General features: G+C 29.4%; 2 protein-coding genes across 2 annotated transcripts; one reads left to right on the forward strand and one right to left on the reverse strand.

Moving 5' to 3' along the window:
• Positions 1-5,215: 5,215 nt before the first annotated feature.
• On the reverse strand, positions 5,216-11,162 carry LOC113849972 (heterogeneous nuclear ribonucleoprotein F). The gene is made up of 2 exons (XM_027480256.1): positions 11,025-11,162; positions 5,216-6,209 (listed from the first exon to the last, which is right to left on the reverse strand). The coding sequence occupies exons 1-2, from the start codon at positions 11,036-11,038 to the stop codon at positions 5,438-5,440; spliced, it is 786 nt and encodes a 261-aa protein (XP_027336057.1). The 5' UTR covers positions 11,039-11,162; the 3' UTR covers positions 5,216-5,437.
• A 2,532-nt stretch (positions 11,163-13,694) lies between these two features.
• LOC113849564 (chaperonin-like RbcX protein 2, chloroplastic) lies at positions 13,695-17,015 on the forward strand. The gene is made up of 5 exons (XM_027479560.1): positions 13,695-14,321; positions 15,120-15,211; positions 15,897-15,954; positions 16,457-16,522; positions 16,636-17,015. The coding sequence occupies exons 1-5, from the start codon at positions 13,998-14,000 to the stop codon at positions 16,756-16,758; spliced, it is 663 nt and encodes a 220-aa protein (XP_027335361.1). The 5' UTR covers positions 13,695-13,997; the 3' UTR covers positions 16,759-17,015.
• Positions 17,016-17,554: the final 539 nt, after the last annotated feature.

The following is a 17,554-nucleotide window of genomic DNA, read 5'->3' on the forward strand; positions in this document are numbered from 1 at the left end:
TTTCTCTTTTATTTATATATATATACACACAATTTTTCTGGCCTATATAACATTACATAAAATAAAAATTTGTATATAATAATTTTTATTTAAAAATTACAGATTTTAGATGCATACACTCATCAGAATTTAGGATATGTTTGTTTCAAATTGTCTTAAAGCTTTTCATAAAGCTGTCAAGTTTGATTTCAAATTAAATTTATTCATCACAAATTTGAAAAAGAAAATGAAAGGTTGTTAGTACGTAAAATAAGATTGAAACATATTTTAAATTTTTATGAATTTTATTATTTACTCTTTTCAAATTTTTTTATGATTTTGATTCTTATATTATTCAATTTAAGTGTTTGGCCTTTTTATTTTCCTTCCAATGCAATTATACAAATAATCAATACATGAAAAATCATTATTTAATAATGATTATTAAAAATTAAAACAAATAAGTATAAAAATTATAAACTAAAAATAAATTTAAGTTGCAAAATATTATAGAACTTAAGATTTAAAATTCATCAAAGACATTACGTGTTTTTTTATTTGAACCTCGGGAGAATCCGATGTGCCAGTCCCACTAAATTGTTCGTACTCCTCTTAAAAGAATAGTTCTATTTTTTTTTTAATTCTTTCAATTATTGAATAAAAAAGTATCGAATTATATATATATATAATATTAAAATTTTGGTATACATAAAAAAATCGTATTTTTTATTAGTAAAGTAATTTTGCTTATTAAAAATATATTTAAATAAAAATTTAAATTTATTGACACTAATTATTAAATTTCAACACAAACTATTGAATTATTTTATTTTATCTTATATCAAATTTCAAGTAATTTAAACATTTGTACGTATATTATCTAAAATTTGATATTTATTATAATTTTAAAAATATAATATTATCCTTCAAAGATTAATAACCATGCTTATCCCCAAAACTCTAATGTGAAATTAGTGCATCATTTATTATAATCAGCATAAAGAAAAATGTTCTGCTGCAATAGTTTCACCATTCATCTATTCTTTGGGAATCGAAAGTATAATTCTCAATTCTTCTTATACTCTTTTCGTTTTTTTTTTTTTTTTAAATGAAGTTTAGATAGAGACCATAGGTTTTCCGTATTTTGTAAATTAAAATTAGAGTTTTATTTTAGTAATATTAATAAATTTTTATTGTATAAATTATTTAAATAAAATTTTAATTTCTGTTAAAAAATAATATAAAAATCATTTATCATATTGTATTAATTATTTCCCTTTTTTCTATGCTTTATTAACTTTGTTTTGTTCATTTGTTCATTTGTTCATTTTTATTTTATAAAATTAATGAATAACAACTATTTTTTTTATAATTTTTATTATGTATCTTTCAGTACGAACGTATTAAAAAAACCATCATTAATAAGTGCTCTTAAATTACTAGATTTAAATGATTGTGTTAACTTTTATCTTTTGGAGTTAATTTTAAATATTTAAAAATAATAAATTTTGTTAATAACATAAATTATTTATCACGTTAAAGATACACTTTACTAATACATATTTACTATTATTAATTGTTTAAATTAAATCTTATAAATTAAAGCTAATATTTTTACTAAAAAAAAGTTAAGATGCACAATACAAATTTATTAAAAATAAACATATATAAAATTATATTAAAATTACATTAATAATATTTTTAAAAAAATGTTTTTTTTCCTTATCCATTGTCTTAAGGACATCATTGGTTAACGTTCATCTATCTTCTTAAAGGGTATTCTTAAAGAATGTCTTAAAGAGTTAAAATATTAGTAAATAAAAAATAAAAAATTATTTTAAAAAATATTGAAAATTCAAGTGACCGTATACTAATAATATATTTTAATTTTTTTAATGGTTATACCTTATAACTACTATCTTATGGTCATTGGTTAACATTTATTTTTCAAAAGCTCTTTTATTCATCAAATAAAAAAAATAAATGTATTTTATAACACTAAAATATTAAATAGGTTAATTTTTACAATTAATACTTACTTTATAGAATAAAAAAAATACTAACAATGTGTTTGATAAAAATTAATAGATAAACTTTTTAAAAGTAAAGAAATCACTAAAAATAAATAAATAAATTATTTGAATTAAATTTATTTAATAAAAATATTTATTAAATATATAATGATATAAAATAATGTAAAAGAAAAAACTATGAAGCGTAAAAATAGAAAAAATTACGAGTTTATTAGTTCAAACATTTTATGAAGTAATATCTCAAAAAGTATTACTAAAATGCTACATGCTATCAAAATAAACTACTTAACCAATAAAGTTTAATTTAGTCAGATAACCTTTTAAGTTAGTTAAATACGTAGAAACTAGTTTAAAAGCCTTGTCAAAAATAAATCAAGTATCTTTGAGTACTAATTAATAAATCAAAAATAAAAATGATTTTCATTATCTTAACTTTTAATGCAAATTTTATTTATTAAATTTTGAACAAACATCCTTAATTAATAAGACCTCACAAAATATTAGAAAGATATAAGTAATTTCAAAGCAAACAATAGGTCATCGTATGCGAAGTTTTTACATGAAGATTGTGTGTAGAAATAAATAAACTTCAAGATATTAATTTAATTTAATTTAATTTACATTTTGGCTTATCTTTATTCTTTTATATTTTGATATCAGTTTATTTTTGCAAAATACTTAAATTATCAGTAATTAAATGTTTAAAATAAAATTATTTACTATTTTTTAATTATATCCTTATTTTATTTTTAATATTTTACATACTTATTATATACGATAGGAAGACAATAATAGAGGTCATATTAAGAAATTAATAATAATTTTAATATAGAAATATATTAATTATATTTTTGTAATTTTTGAAATATTTCCTTATGCCGGCAAAAAAAATGGAGTGTGATATTGTCATGTAAAAATTTATTTTATTTTTTGTCTTTTTTAATAAAAAATTTTAAAGTATAAAACTTTTTACAAAATTTTAAAGTATAAAACTTTTTACAAAATTTTAGATTTTTTTTACATATTTATCTTTTATTATTAAATCTTTCTAACCATTTAATAGTTAATATAATGATAAAATTAAAAAAAAAAAAAGCACCACCAAAGCCTATAAAAAAAAAAAAAAAAAAAACACCACCAAAGAAGTACAAGAAAAATTAAATCTTCTAGGAGAACAAAGAGTAATAGGTAGGTGAAATATGTTGAAATATGTGTGCAATTGGATGAAACAGTGGTGTTGGGATTCTGAAAATGTAATTATGGACATTTCATCAGTAATTAAATGCTTTTAACAGAACATTGATGAGGTTGCAAAGTTGACCCAGCAAGACATTCTTAGCTAATAGATTATGTTCACACTTCATAGTCCACTCCTGCAGATTGCATTTGGACCACAGGCCATGAACTGCATAATCCGTCCAAAAAATTTCCAATCCTGTCATGTCCCTTCTTCGGATACATATCATAAATTTCACACTTTTCTCAGAAGATTACTAGATTAGCATGATGACTGTGTACAGTGGGGAATCTTGAACTGAATTTTTAGGACCTATATATTCAATGTTTGGAGGGGTTATATGTAATTTGTGGCAATTTCTAGATGGTGGAAATGCTATTATTATTATTATTACATCGTCATTTACTTTTGCAATTCTTAAGATGAGACAATTAATAGCATCAGAGCTCAAGATGTTGGTTATTGAATTTTTCAGTGTGCTAGAATACAAAGAAACATATTTTTAGTTAAGTTAAGACTTTTTTATAAAAAATAAAAAATTAAATTATTAGGATAAAAAAAATAATCAAGTCACTTATATTTTTCATAAATATAAATTTTATTTCAAAAATACTCAAATTATTAAATAATATAGTTAATAATTTATATATTTAATATTATTAATAAAAGGAAGGTATAAAATAAATTTAACAATTAATACATCTTAAGTCTATCATTTATTTTTTATAATAAAGACTAAGAAAATATTCTATTTTATTTTTTATAAAAAAGACTGGAAGTAGTATTTATGATTACTTGCACTTGCACTTGAATTAAAAAATATAAAAAGATTTATTGTAAATTTAATTCCCTTAATTATTCAACTCGATTTTGCTTGGAAGTTTTAATATATATAGAGTTATTGTCATGCATTGAAGCATTTTTACAAAAGTTTGATATATATAATTATTCAACTCAATTTTACTAAAATTAAAAAAAGATAAACGTGCACTTAAATCACTGGGCAACGCCTCAAATGTGAAAATGAGGCAGAGCAACCAATAAACATCACATTACAACGTATCGTGCTTACTTCTCACCAACGTATTCTGCAAGCAATATGACGAAGAAAAGGGCACAAGATTATTAAAAGGGGTAAAAACATTTAAAGAACCTCTTTAAAATATAATAAAATCACGAAAAACTAAATTTCAACGTAAAAGTTATACATTAATATAATACTCACTTAATACATTTAATGTCAATACAAACACGTCACTTGAATTTCATTTCTTATTTTTTTATTTTTGGTCAACCCTAGATTTTAATTTTGTTCAGATCAATTTAGAATGACCAGCACAATTTGACATAATTATACCTAGAATTTTTTTCTTCTTCGGAAGACCAAGCTAGAATGACATTGCAACTTTTTTTGTAATGTACAGGTCAATCTCCAAGATCTTAACTATAATTAATTAACTCCACCCTTTTGACATTGTTATATCATCTTATCTTTAGAACTAACAATAATTTGAAAATAAAAGCATTCACTATCAGATTTAATAGCAAGGACAGTAGGGGTTAGAGACGGTGCTGCCTGTTATCAATTAATTGCTTTTTAATTTATTTCAGATTAAGCCTCATGAATCAGATTTGGAGGTACTTTTTGACCTTGTTCTACAGTTTCAAAAGGCATAACAAATTTGCAAATGTATAGAGAAACAAATTTTGACTCAAACTCAATAGAAATGACTAGTTTCTGCTGACCACATTCCGCAGCTAGAATAGAATACATAAAATGTGTTTCACAAAGAACAAAGTAAGCATTTGCTTAATCAACAAATATTCACCTACCCATTCTTAGATATTAGAACCGTGCTAACTGCTAAGTAAACCAAAGCTAGATCCACACTGCCACAGCTCATTGTACACAAGGCACCATAACATGATGGGGAAGGGGGAGGGGGGTGGATTACTCTCATCCTGAACAAAACCGGTCATAGAAGAAAATTTGATGCTGGATAATAAAAATAAATAAATCCACATAATTCAATCTTAACAACTGCTCATATTTCTTATCTGGGTATTAAAAAGCATACTGATCCTAAAACAAATACAGTAACAAAATATCTCCTTAAGCAAAATCTTAGTTATAATGTAAAGCTAACAATTATAACTACAGAAGAGTAAATGAGAGCCCAACAAGGAATCACCGTCCTCTTGAAATTGCTTCTTCCATCTCACTGTGAGATGAAGGAAATAACTCTATGTAGCGGCTGCCAAGCGTCATCCTATCCTTTGCCATTGCAGCTTTTGAATCTTCAGCATTTGCAAATTCCACGTAAGCCTCACCGGAAGGTCTTCCCTCTGAATTCATTATAATATGAATAGAATCCTCTGACAGAACAAAATCCTTGAAAAAATCCATTATGTCATCTTTGCTCGCAGAAAATGGCAATCCCCTTAATCGCAACACCCCTGTGTGCTCAGCTGAATCTTTTCCTTCATCATATGATTTAGCCCGGGGAGCGCTTCGCCGAGGTGAACCGCCTCGGGCATCAGAGACCTCATTTGCAATTGCCTTGTAGTATTCCTGCCTCTTACTTCTGAATACCTCAACGTATCTTCTACCCATGTTCTGCCTGTTTCTTTGAAGAGCAAAGTCAACTTGAAGAGGATACCCCAGAACACAGAAGCCTTCCCCAGTGAACTTGCCACCTTTGTGAACAAAGAGAACATCAACTATGTCCAAACCATGGAAGAATTCAGCCACATCAGTTTCAGTACAATCAAAGGGAAGGCCTCGGAGTCGAACAACAGGGAAAGGTGGAGGTGGAGGAGGTTGGCTGACATATCCATATGGAGATGGATTGTACATAAAACTGGAACCAGGGGAAGAACCATAGAATGAAGATCCTGGATCAACAGTTCGCTGCCGTTTTGCAGCCATTTCCCGCCCATCACCACCATCAGCAAATTTACTGTAATTGTCACCCATAATAAAGCAGAAATCAAGAATCTCCTTTTTTTAGTAAAAAAATATGTAAGTTTTACCTTTCTAAGTCTACTCCACACTTCAGAAATATGAAAGCTCAAGTCACAAGACAAACAATTAAGTACCCATAAAATAGTAGCAATGTGGGTGATATTAAATTAATTATATTATCCTCCATTCTGTAATTTTATGATAGAAACTTGGTATATTTATTAGAAAAAAAGCGAGCAAAGAACTCAGTAATTCACAGAACAGAAAACACACACTACAGAACTTTGAGGATCTGAACCTCCCAATGCCATAAAGGCCCTAATTTCCTCTAAAGAATCACATGATATTCCTCTCTAATTTATAGGCAACATGCCTTATTCAAACTAACTCACTTAACTGACTAACTTGCTAATGTAACAACTAATAGGTAACAAAGTAACTTACGTCAACTAACTACTAATGCAGGTTAAATAACATTTTATCTAACAAGTGACAACCATATAAAGAGGCAATGTCCAATTGAACTTGATGCAAAGAGGGGAATCAATAACAAGCCCAACCACTCGCCATTACAAAGAAGCTACGAAACCCACAGTCTCAAACAGAATGATGGAGCCAACATGACATGTGCTCCCTTGATACATCTCGTTGAATATTAACTAACCAATGGAAACTATACAGGTTCAAGAGGCATATGGCTATAAAATAAGTTACACACCTAAAGAAGTGTCAGAGTAAATCAGCAAGAATAAAAATTTGTAACAACAGCATACAACTTTTTCAGGTAAAGAAAGAATATAATGAAGATGAAGAAAGGATCCTTCTAAAGAAGAAGAAGATATCAAAAGAAGACAGATAATGCATTAAAAATAATAACAAAAAAAAGGGAATGAAAAAGGTGGCATAAATCATTACTTCATACAAATAAATAGCACAAGACAGAGCAGAGGACACAAATAATCTCCCATATAATTCAACAGTGACCTTGAGATTTGTCATCCGCTCAAATGTGGGTCTAATTTTATTCTAATTTATCAGGGATAGGAGACAGAAGGATGACTGCTATACCAAACATTTATGGACATCATATGAACAAGTTATACTACATAGATAAATGTTCAAAAACAGAAAAAATAACCCAAAATTAAAGACATCGCATTATTAAAAATCAAAGTCAAAGTTTAGACCTACAATCCATATCAATTTAAGGCATAATTAACAAGTAATCAAACAGAACAAAAAAAAAAAAGTAGGGAGGTGAGCATGACTGGAAATAGAACAGTGGAGGGAACTTGCTGAAACTCAACTAATAGAAGATAACAGAAAAATGAAATTGTCTCGCATGTTTTGAAAAATTTGTGCCCAAATAATAATTTAAAAAAGTACTGACCAATCTGCATGCCCAAATAATTTTAAAAAATATGTATATTAAAGAAAAATAATCAAGAGTTATGCAAAAGAGAGGCAATGAAACAGATCTCGGGCTGCCAGAAAAAAGGACAGATATGCCAGATAACATATGGCCAGATCATTAATAGCAAAGGGGAGCAGGGGAGATGATGAGAATCACCAGAATGTCCTAAAACACTAGACAGGGCACAAAAAGTGGCTGAGATGCCACAATAGGTACTGCAATTCAACATCATTTCAAGCAGCGATGGCCATTCTGATTATGTGCAATGTGATAATTATTCAACTATGCTACTTATTACTTAACTTGTTAGGACAGAAGGGTAGGAAATTAATTAGCAATAGTTAGAGTAGTATGTTAGTTAGAGAGAATTAGTTAAATAAATAGGGGAGAATAGGAAAATGGGGATTCAAAGAATTAGAATACTTTCTCGTTCCATTCAATTTCATTAAAATAATAAGAATCCTCTTTTTCTTTCATCCAACTCCAGAGGTTCCTATCAATTGGTCCATCTGGGGATCAAGTGGCCAAAATGGGATCCAGGAATTGATGCCTTGGAGAATTCAAAAGAATTTTTGAAGCAGATAACTGCAAAAGTGCATATACAGTTGTCAGTTTTTGAAGATCAAGAAAAGTGTGGAGGAAATCAACAGCATCAAATGGAAACGAGGAAAGTGTATTGCAGAAGCAATTGATTGTTGGGAGGATGAGGACCACCAAGATTAACCCACTCAAGAGGAGGTACGTCAGGAGGCAGAGAGGCAGTGTAAATGTGGAGGTCCAGAGGAGTGGTCTTGGACAAAACAAGTGAGCAGCCCACCTTTGCTGGTGAAGATCCTCTGGGATAGACAGCCCTCCACTCTGTTTTTTCAAAGTGCAACAAGTCTGTAAGGTCAGACCATCAGACCATCAGAAACATCCAGATGGCTTTCATCAGTATGAGGATGGTCATGTGGTCACATCCCATTCTTACACAAGAAAACACCAGAATTGACATTGGAAGGGCTTACTTAAGCCCTCATGGGAAATGTGTACGAATGACTTACAACTTTAAAAGGTAAACAGGCTCAGTGGGGGAACATTCAAGAATTTGAGGCATTGTTTGTGCAGGTTTTGACCTCATCAGAGGAACAGTTACTAGGGTATTCCTTGGGTATCTTGAGGCTAGAGATTAAGTGTAGAATCACACCCCGGTGCCCCAAGGACATATTCGAGGATATGGTTCTAAGGAGGCAGTTGAATAGGAGCTGCACAGTATATGGGAGGGAAAAATCAGTTATGACAGTTAGAGAACTTTGTTAATTAGAGGGGATTAGTTAACTAAATATGGGAGAATAAGGATGGAAGGGACATTCAGATTTCAGAGCATTAGAAGATTCGTGTGAAAAGGGAAACCCTTGGACGAAGATTCTTTCTCCTTGTTGTGCTTAGTTTTGTTCAATCAATAAGAACCCACTTGATATAGTCATTGAGGGTCTATTTGGTTCAACAGTTCTCTATTTTCACTAATAATTACAAAAAAGCCACATTGTTTTCACTTTTGTTACTGTTTTAAAAAAATTGTCTGAAAACAAGAGAGAGTGAAAACATGGTGGAAGTTTGTAATTATTAGTGAAAATAGAAAATGTAAACAAAGAAGATTTACCTAAACCAAACAGGCTGAAACATTAATATTGAAGTATTGACAAACACAAAGATTAACACCAAAGCTACACAAGAGTTTTACCTATAATACTTGTTTTCATTCAATATGCAGCATACAAACACAAGGATTAGCACCAAATTCAGACAGGTCCTTTACCCAACTGCCCTTAATTTCATTAATTATTCAGATAATGAAACAATTTAAATATAAAATAAATGCATGAATAAAATGTCTCCAGAAACATCACCTACTAAAACTCTGTCATAGATGACTAATTAACATGTAGCACCACTAGCAAGAAACCAACTGGTTCTATCCTCTCAACTTTGTTATATGAATCTGTCCTGACATACTCTTATTTATTCTAAATATTATGCAAGTGGGAGAGTAAACAACATAACACTTCGATCTGCTAAAGCAAGATATCACACAGCAGCAAAAGGCAACAGACCATAGTAGTTCTCATACTCTCACCTTAGGGCAAATCATCCCAAACAATCACAATAGATATCATATATCTTCGGCCTATCTCAATCCCACTAAAAAAGTTAAGAAGAAAACACCATTTGGTTAGCATGTTATTGATTGTATAAATCTCAAACTATGCTATACACTTATACAGGCTGTCCAAGTATAACATAATTTACATTTGAATGTAGCTAAAACTTCAATTATTGAACCCTTTTTATCCTCAATTATTTTGTTAAGTAATTTATGGTGATAAAGTTGCAGCAATTTGAAGAAACCTACCTTAATCCTAAATTGCCAACAGTGTCAAATATAATTGTGTATTTATGAAAATGGGAAATGGACATAATGACACTAATGTCACATACATTCATTTTCCCAAGCCTTGGAAGTTATTTTTACCAATCAAATATAATCTATGAACAAGTCAATATTATGGATTTGGTAGGAGGATGCATGCAAGCTGGGACATGCCTCTTTCCTAGAGAAACTAAAATTGTCCCTTTCCTAGATATATAATCATTGTAATAATAACACCAGTGATTCCGTTCACTCAATGACAGAAAGGGAAGACTTACACAATTAATTAGATCAAATAAATATAAGTACAAAAGAAAACCAAATGGGATAACAGAGAAACTACTAGGTTGCAAATAACTCTTAAAACATGTCTTGCCAACAATAACTTGTACCGCCAACATCACAACAAGACAACTATAAGGCTTGGGAAATAACAACAAAAAATTGAACAAAGATTCACTCTAAGGGAAAGAGATTAGTAACAATGAAGTGTGTACCCCTTTCCAGCTCTGAGTTATACACAGCAACTGATTTATCATCAAAACAAGGAACACATTACAGATATAGTTACTAACATACCATTTCTCTAAAAAACTATAACATCAACACTCCCTCTCATATTTAACTCTATTGACAGTACTTCTTACTGAATCATCACCCATCACTGGGCTTTTGAATTGCCCCCAATTTTTTTTTTCTTTTTCACTTTCTATGTATTTATTTTTTTCTGGGTTCTACTTCTAAAAATTTCAATCCAATTTTTTTAAAAAAGGGAAATATAGTTCAGATTTCGTAGAAGAAAAAATGGAAAGGGTCATGGGTCTCAATTTTGACAATTTAAAGGAAAAAAATCGCACATCATGCAAAGAATTAACGAGAACGGAAAACAAAAGAGAGATTATGAATTAAACCTAAGTTTTGAAATAAATAGAAAAGCCCCAAATTGGATTAGGCAAAAAAAAAGGTAAGAGAAAAGGAGAAGGTACCCTCTATAGAACATTGTAGAAGATTGAGCGAAGATTATAGCAATGATTTGTACCAAGTGCTAACACCAAGGAACTATGTCTTCTCTTCTCTATCGTTGCTTCTCTTTCCCTCTCCTTCGCCTTGCGCATATATATATATATATATATATAATGTTTTTTTTTTAAAAAAAAAAACACTTGTCCTTGTACTAAACATATTTTTAAACGGTACGAAAAATTTTGTGTGTACTCGAACCCTTTTATCTACTGAAAACATAATAATCCATAAACAGTATAAATTATTATAAATCATATTACATTTACATTAATCGTCTTACTTGTTAAATAGAAGATATATTAATTTTTTTTATGTTTTAATATGTAAAATACATTTTGATATCATTCTTTAACCATTCAAAATCCTCCCTTAATTAATAAGTAAATATAAGTTTTATCATTAGGTTTGGCACTAGGTGTTTTTTTTAAAAAAAAGCATAGCATACTCTTGCGTATATGTTTTTAATTCACTGTGTTTTATTCGCAATTTATACTATATTATCAAGATATTTCACAATTAAATTTTTTAATAAATATTAAAGTTCAAATTTAAAGAAATAAATTTTGAAAAATAAAGTATGTGTCATAAATTATAAATGTATGTTTATTCGACTAAATTAACTATTTTAAACGAATATTTTACAAAATTATTAAAAAACTAATTATTTCTTTAAGATAATTTAATAAAAACGAATAATTCATCTCATAGCAAAATAATTTACTTCTAAAATAATAAAGTAAAACACTAGATACGTGAATTAATTGGTAATGTTTTATCTTATAGTTTTAATATATCTGATAAAAGATACACATAATTTAAAAATAAATATATTATTTTTGTCCTTTGTAAAACAAAATTAATTTTTTCTGACAATAGAAAAAACAAGCAAATTTTTTTTTTTCAGGTCAAGAGAAAACATGTTTTTGGTCATCTAATATTTTTGTCAACATTTGGACATTAAGAGTTATGGACTAATATTTGGGCTAGTTTTATTGGGCCAAAACTTTTCATCAAAACAGGCCTGGGAAAGTTTAGCCTCAACTGAAACATGTTTTGGACAACCCGAAAATGTTTATGGGTTATTACTTTCGTATTACCTGTTTTTACTAATCAGGTCACATATTTTTTTTTCAAAATTGTTAGAAATTTAATTTTAGAATGTATTACAAAATTTTAAAAATAATTTAAAATACCTTCCTAAGATAATATTTAATATACTGTACAATTAATATTTAAAAAAATGTTAAACAAAGGTAATGCGACTAAAAAATGTACTTATATTTCCAATGTTTTGGGTAAAATAGATTGGGCTATCAAACCAGATCGAACTGCAACAGTAGATCTATAGTACCAAATCATCAACATATGAACTCGTTGTTTTATGCTGCCAATTACTAATTTTTTTAATCAATTTTATTTCACAAAACACAGTTCATCAATTCTTATATGATAACACTTGGCATAAAGTTGATAAAGTAAGTTAAATCTTGTAACTTAGCTTATTTAGATTAAGTTGATTATTTAAATGTATTTAACGTCTTTAACCTGTCGTACATTATCTGTGAGTTGAGGGGAGATGGGTTACCCTGTTAGATCTTTTTTTGCCAATCTTTTATTTTAAAATTTTAAGTTCTTAAATATTCTAACATTATTTATTTTTTTTTATTTTTAATTCCTACTCCCATTCACACTGTTCATTTCATTTTTCTCATTTTCTCTCTCTTTTTTTTAAATTTGTATTTTTTGTATTTTTTATTATTTAAATAAGTTAGCCTATCAACCTATTGTATAATATGATGGGTTGACATTCTCAGCTTACTTTAAAAATTGGTTTAACTCATCGTACTCTTCTTTTTAGGGTTGGCATTGAGATGAATGGACTCACTTTGTCACCTCTAACTTAAGAGACACTTCATAAGAAAAATATCTGTTTAAAAAAGTTATAATAATAATAATAATAATAAAAGCCAAGTCAGAATTGCACTTATCTTTTACAGTCAAGCTATATACATATGTCTGTTAACTATTTATTTATTTATTGGTAATCTGTTTAATATTTATTTTTTATACACATAAATTTTGGCCAAATGATAAATAATGATATATATTCATTTTTAACTCCGTTTTTAAAACGCATTTGCCGCACCTTACTAGCACCAGTAAAAAAATTTTAATAGTGAAAGAATATATTTATATCCTACGACTGAAGCTTATGTATATTATTTGTGGTTTAAATTTCGAAATGTAAGAAGTTCATATTTTCATTAAATAATAACGAAGAATGTGAATATGGTCCAACATTTGTGGTACGTTCAAATGGAATCCTCAACGCACAAGCACAGATGGATGCGTGTGGAGAGTGCGTTGAGTTTGGTTGGTAATGGAACAGTACTATTCATTTATGATACATGTAACATGTAACATGTGTTACGTAGTACAAGCCAAAGGCGTTGAAAAGCGACAAAGATTCACAACCACGTGGCTATACATTCACCAAACTCATAAAATCAATGCCTCCGCAGTTAACTTTTTGTTGACGAATTTAATCTAAAATACATGCCAATGTCAATTTGAATTCTTCACTTTTTTCTTTTTTTTGTTGGACAATTTTGGACCTCAAAAATTTGTCTGGTTAAGGTTCATTCACACCTTCAAAAATCTCACCCTTTCTATAGTTTTGGTTTACTTTTCCTTGCACCCAAAAGCCTTCTCCTTCTCTTGTTCAACCTTCACACAACCACTACATGCGTCTTTGACTACAATTGCTTCATCAAGTTCCAATTTTCTTGGATACCCACTATTGCTATAACTCCCTTGGTGTTGTTTGTTTTGGTGGGTATCTCTATTTATTTGGTTTCATTGTCTTTTGAGGCAATTTTCCATCTGGGGTGTGTTTTGTAGAATTGTTGTTGTTGAGTTTGGTTTTGTGAGAGAGAATGGTTGGTGCTTTATCTGTTGTGGGTTCATCAGTGATGGACTCTCACACTGGTCCATGTTTGTGTGTTGATGCGCTTCCCACAACAAGTCTCAATCTCAAGAGTGGTGGAGATGTTGTGTTGTGGAAGAACTTGATGGGAAGGAAGCACTTGACGAGGCATGGTGGTGGAACTATGAAGTTGAGTAGTTCATTCACTGATCCTGGAAGAGAGTGGAGGCTCGTTGTTAGCAAAAGTTGCAAGAAGCAGCGTAAGGATAGGAGAGTGACCATTGTCAATGAACTTGGAGGCCAGTATGAGGATACTTTTGATGATGTTAAGACGGTAACATAATCAATATTATGGTTTTTGTTTTGTTATGCTCACTTTCTCCTTTAGCAATTAGCATTGCTTTGTTTTACCCTTTGGACATGCGATAATTTGCTTTGTTCCTTAAGGAGTCTCTGCTTTATAAGATATTCTAGTCATAGGTAGAGCTTTTGAACATTGTATCATTATGGCAAAATGTCATTTAATAGATAATTATAGGTTGTAGCTTGCAATAGTTATCCTTAGAAGCTTTAAAATTATTGCCGCTTCAGTGAATATTTATCCCTCTACTTCAAATCTTCTGTTAATTAGTTTTCTTACTTACATCAGATGGAAAGATGCAAAATTATTTATCTCAACATTAAATATGTTAAGAAGGAATTATAGGTGTCTGAAAGAGTGCTAGATATATAACAATATTAAGGTTTCAAAATATGTGTCATAAGTATGACAGTTTCCTTTCGTAATTTCTCAAATTCAATCTTTACAGGTATGAACTTATTTTCTCAAAATGCTGCTTTGAAATTCTCTCTGTTATAAAGACAAGATCTGCTTCCTCTTAAGTATTCTTAGTAATGTTGACATTAGCTAAAATAATTTCTGAGCAATATCAAATGAACAACTCATGCAAGAAGTGCTACAAAACCAGCTTGCATTCTTAAATAAGAGGAGGATCACTTTCACAGATTATACGTGTTTTATTTTAAATGAGAATATGGATTTTTAACATATCTGTCACTATTCATCATCAATCCATCTGCTATTATATGAATACAAGTGTTGTATACTAACTAATCTCATATTTGGAAACAGCAAATGCTCAACTATTTCACGTACAAGGCTGTGAGGACTGTTCTTCAGCAGTTGTATGAGATGAATCCTCCACAATATACGTGGTTCTACAAGTACGTGAAGTCTTTATTAATTGTAGGAACAAAAACTTATATGTCCTTGTAATTATTTTAGTTTAAAAATGATATTTTCTATTTAGTCACATGTTTAGAGTGCATTTGGTTTTGTTTTCATTTTTATTTAGTATATTTTAATTTATAATTACCATAAGTCACCTTATTTTTTCTTTGTATTTTGTTTTTAAGATGTTGTGCACAAAGTGGTAAAAACAATGTTTTGTTAGCTTCGTTATTTCCTTACAAATTATTGAAAACATGAAATAAATAAAAACAATTTAACCTTTTGATAATTATTAGTAAAACCAAATCAACTGAAAATAAAATTAAAGAGTAAACCAAATGGACCATCAATCTGTTGTGCATATAACTTGAATTCACTGAATACTTTTCTTGCTAAAATAGCTAGTAACTAATGATTGTTGAAGAGATTTGAGCAATTACGTAGTTTCAGTATGATTATAAAACTAGAGCTTGATGATTCAATAGTTATCTCATAATTAGATTCTTGAACCTGAAGAGATTTAATGTTGTTTAAGATATACCAATCGACGGGTAAGCACACATGCATGGAAACCTTTTGTAATGTCGACAATATATATTTGCTTATTCCTGAAGTTTTACAATTTCACAGTAAAGCTACTGATTTAGATAATTGTTTATTACGTTTTCTTTTTGGCAGCTTTGTTGCATCAAACAAACCAGGAGATGGGAAACGTTTTATTCGATCACTTGGAAAGGTAGTCTTTTGTACGATAGTTGGTTGTTTCATTTGTTGAAAATTTTAATTAAAGATGTAAGGGTGTTATTGTGGCTTTTGTAAACGAATCACTATACTCAAAATTTCAAGTGCCTTTTCTCTTTAATCTATTTATACATGCCGCATTCATTTCCCAATACTGATTAGAAAATAAGTTAATCCTTGTAAGCATGTTGGTCTTTTCAATCAACATCTTTTACTTGATTTTATTTACTCTCTAATCCTTTTTATAAAACACCTTCAACTAGATTTAGGTTGTTAAATTTAGCCTTGTTAAATTTAATTTAGGTTCCTACCAATTTTATTTTTTATGCACCGATGAGAGAAACATAATAAATGCTGTATAGAAAATATAAAGTGTCTTATAAAAACGACCACTAAAACCATTGAGAAAGTGACTTATAAAAGGACCAGGAGAAGTATTTTACAATGTGTTACATGATGACAATGCGTATGATGTCATATTTTCAACCAATTGATAGGAGCAACAAGAGCTTGCTGAAAGAGTGATGGTAACACGGCTTCACCTTTATGGTAAATGGGTGAAGGTAAATTCAATAACTCTTTCTCTCTCTCTGATATCCAAGTCATGTAAAATCTTTTGGGAAGGGGTGATGTACATCACTTTATAACCTTTATCTATCTTTATCATTTTATGCAGAAATGTAACCATGCTGAGATATACAAAGAAATCTCTGATGAAAACTTGGAGTTAATGAGGGAACGGCTCATGGAAACAGTAATATGGCCCTCAGATGACACAAACACAGAAAAGATTGGCTGATAATTCAGGGGCCATTCATCTTACTTTTTCCTTTTCTGTTTTCAACCTCTTCCTAGTCTAGGTATAATTTTTGTTTCAATTCAATCTGTTTTGTTTCAAAATGTGTCATTTTCCCTTAATAGAATTCTCAGTTTTATGTAAATTATGTATATATCTGTACCTTGTTAAATACAAAATCCGTTATATATCTGTTAAAAAGTTTGGGCATTTGTTAAAAATGTTTAAACCGGGATCTAGATCATAAGCCATGTCAGCTTCCAAATTCTTTGCAAGTAGCATATATATAGTTTAGAACTAATTCCTTTACCTATGAATCCTGTTTAAAACTAGTTCAGAACCAGTTTTTGTCTGTGAACTTATATTTTTCAACCATTTTTTGAAATATGAACTGGTTTTACATAGGTTTTAAACAGGTTCTGCTAATAAGAGCAGCTTCAGAACTCCATTTACTATCTAATTCAAAAGATCATTAGATGGTTCATCATCATGGATGTAAACATAGCGCTTAATTGTTGAATTCTGAGCATATACTTGGGTATAGATATCTTCTACACCTTCATTGCAATTCTCAAATAGAAGAATTCTGAAAAAAAAAAAAATTAACACAAACAGTCATATTCTACAAGTAATAAGGAGGGGAAAAAAGATTTTCAAATAAAACTTGTTATCAATTAAAACAAACCAGGGAATGATATCACTGAGCAAAAGATGATAAGATTGAAGATCGAACCCAATATCAAAAAATAAATTCTATAATTCTCAAAAATAAAACGAGCATCTCAATGTGAGGAGCACA

This window comes from Abrus precatorius, unplaced genomic scaffold (assembly GCF_003935025.1).
Source record: "Abrus precatorius isolate BTA unplaced genomic scaffold, Abrus_2018 Scaffold9, whole genome shotgun sequence".
Taxonomy (NCBI): Eukaryota; Viridiplantae; Streptophyta; class Magnoliopsida; order Fabales; family Fabaceae; genus Abrus; species Abrus precatorius.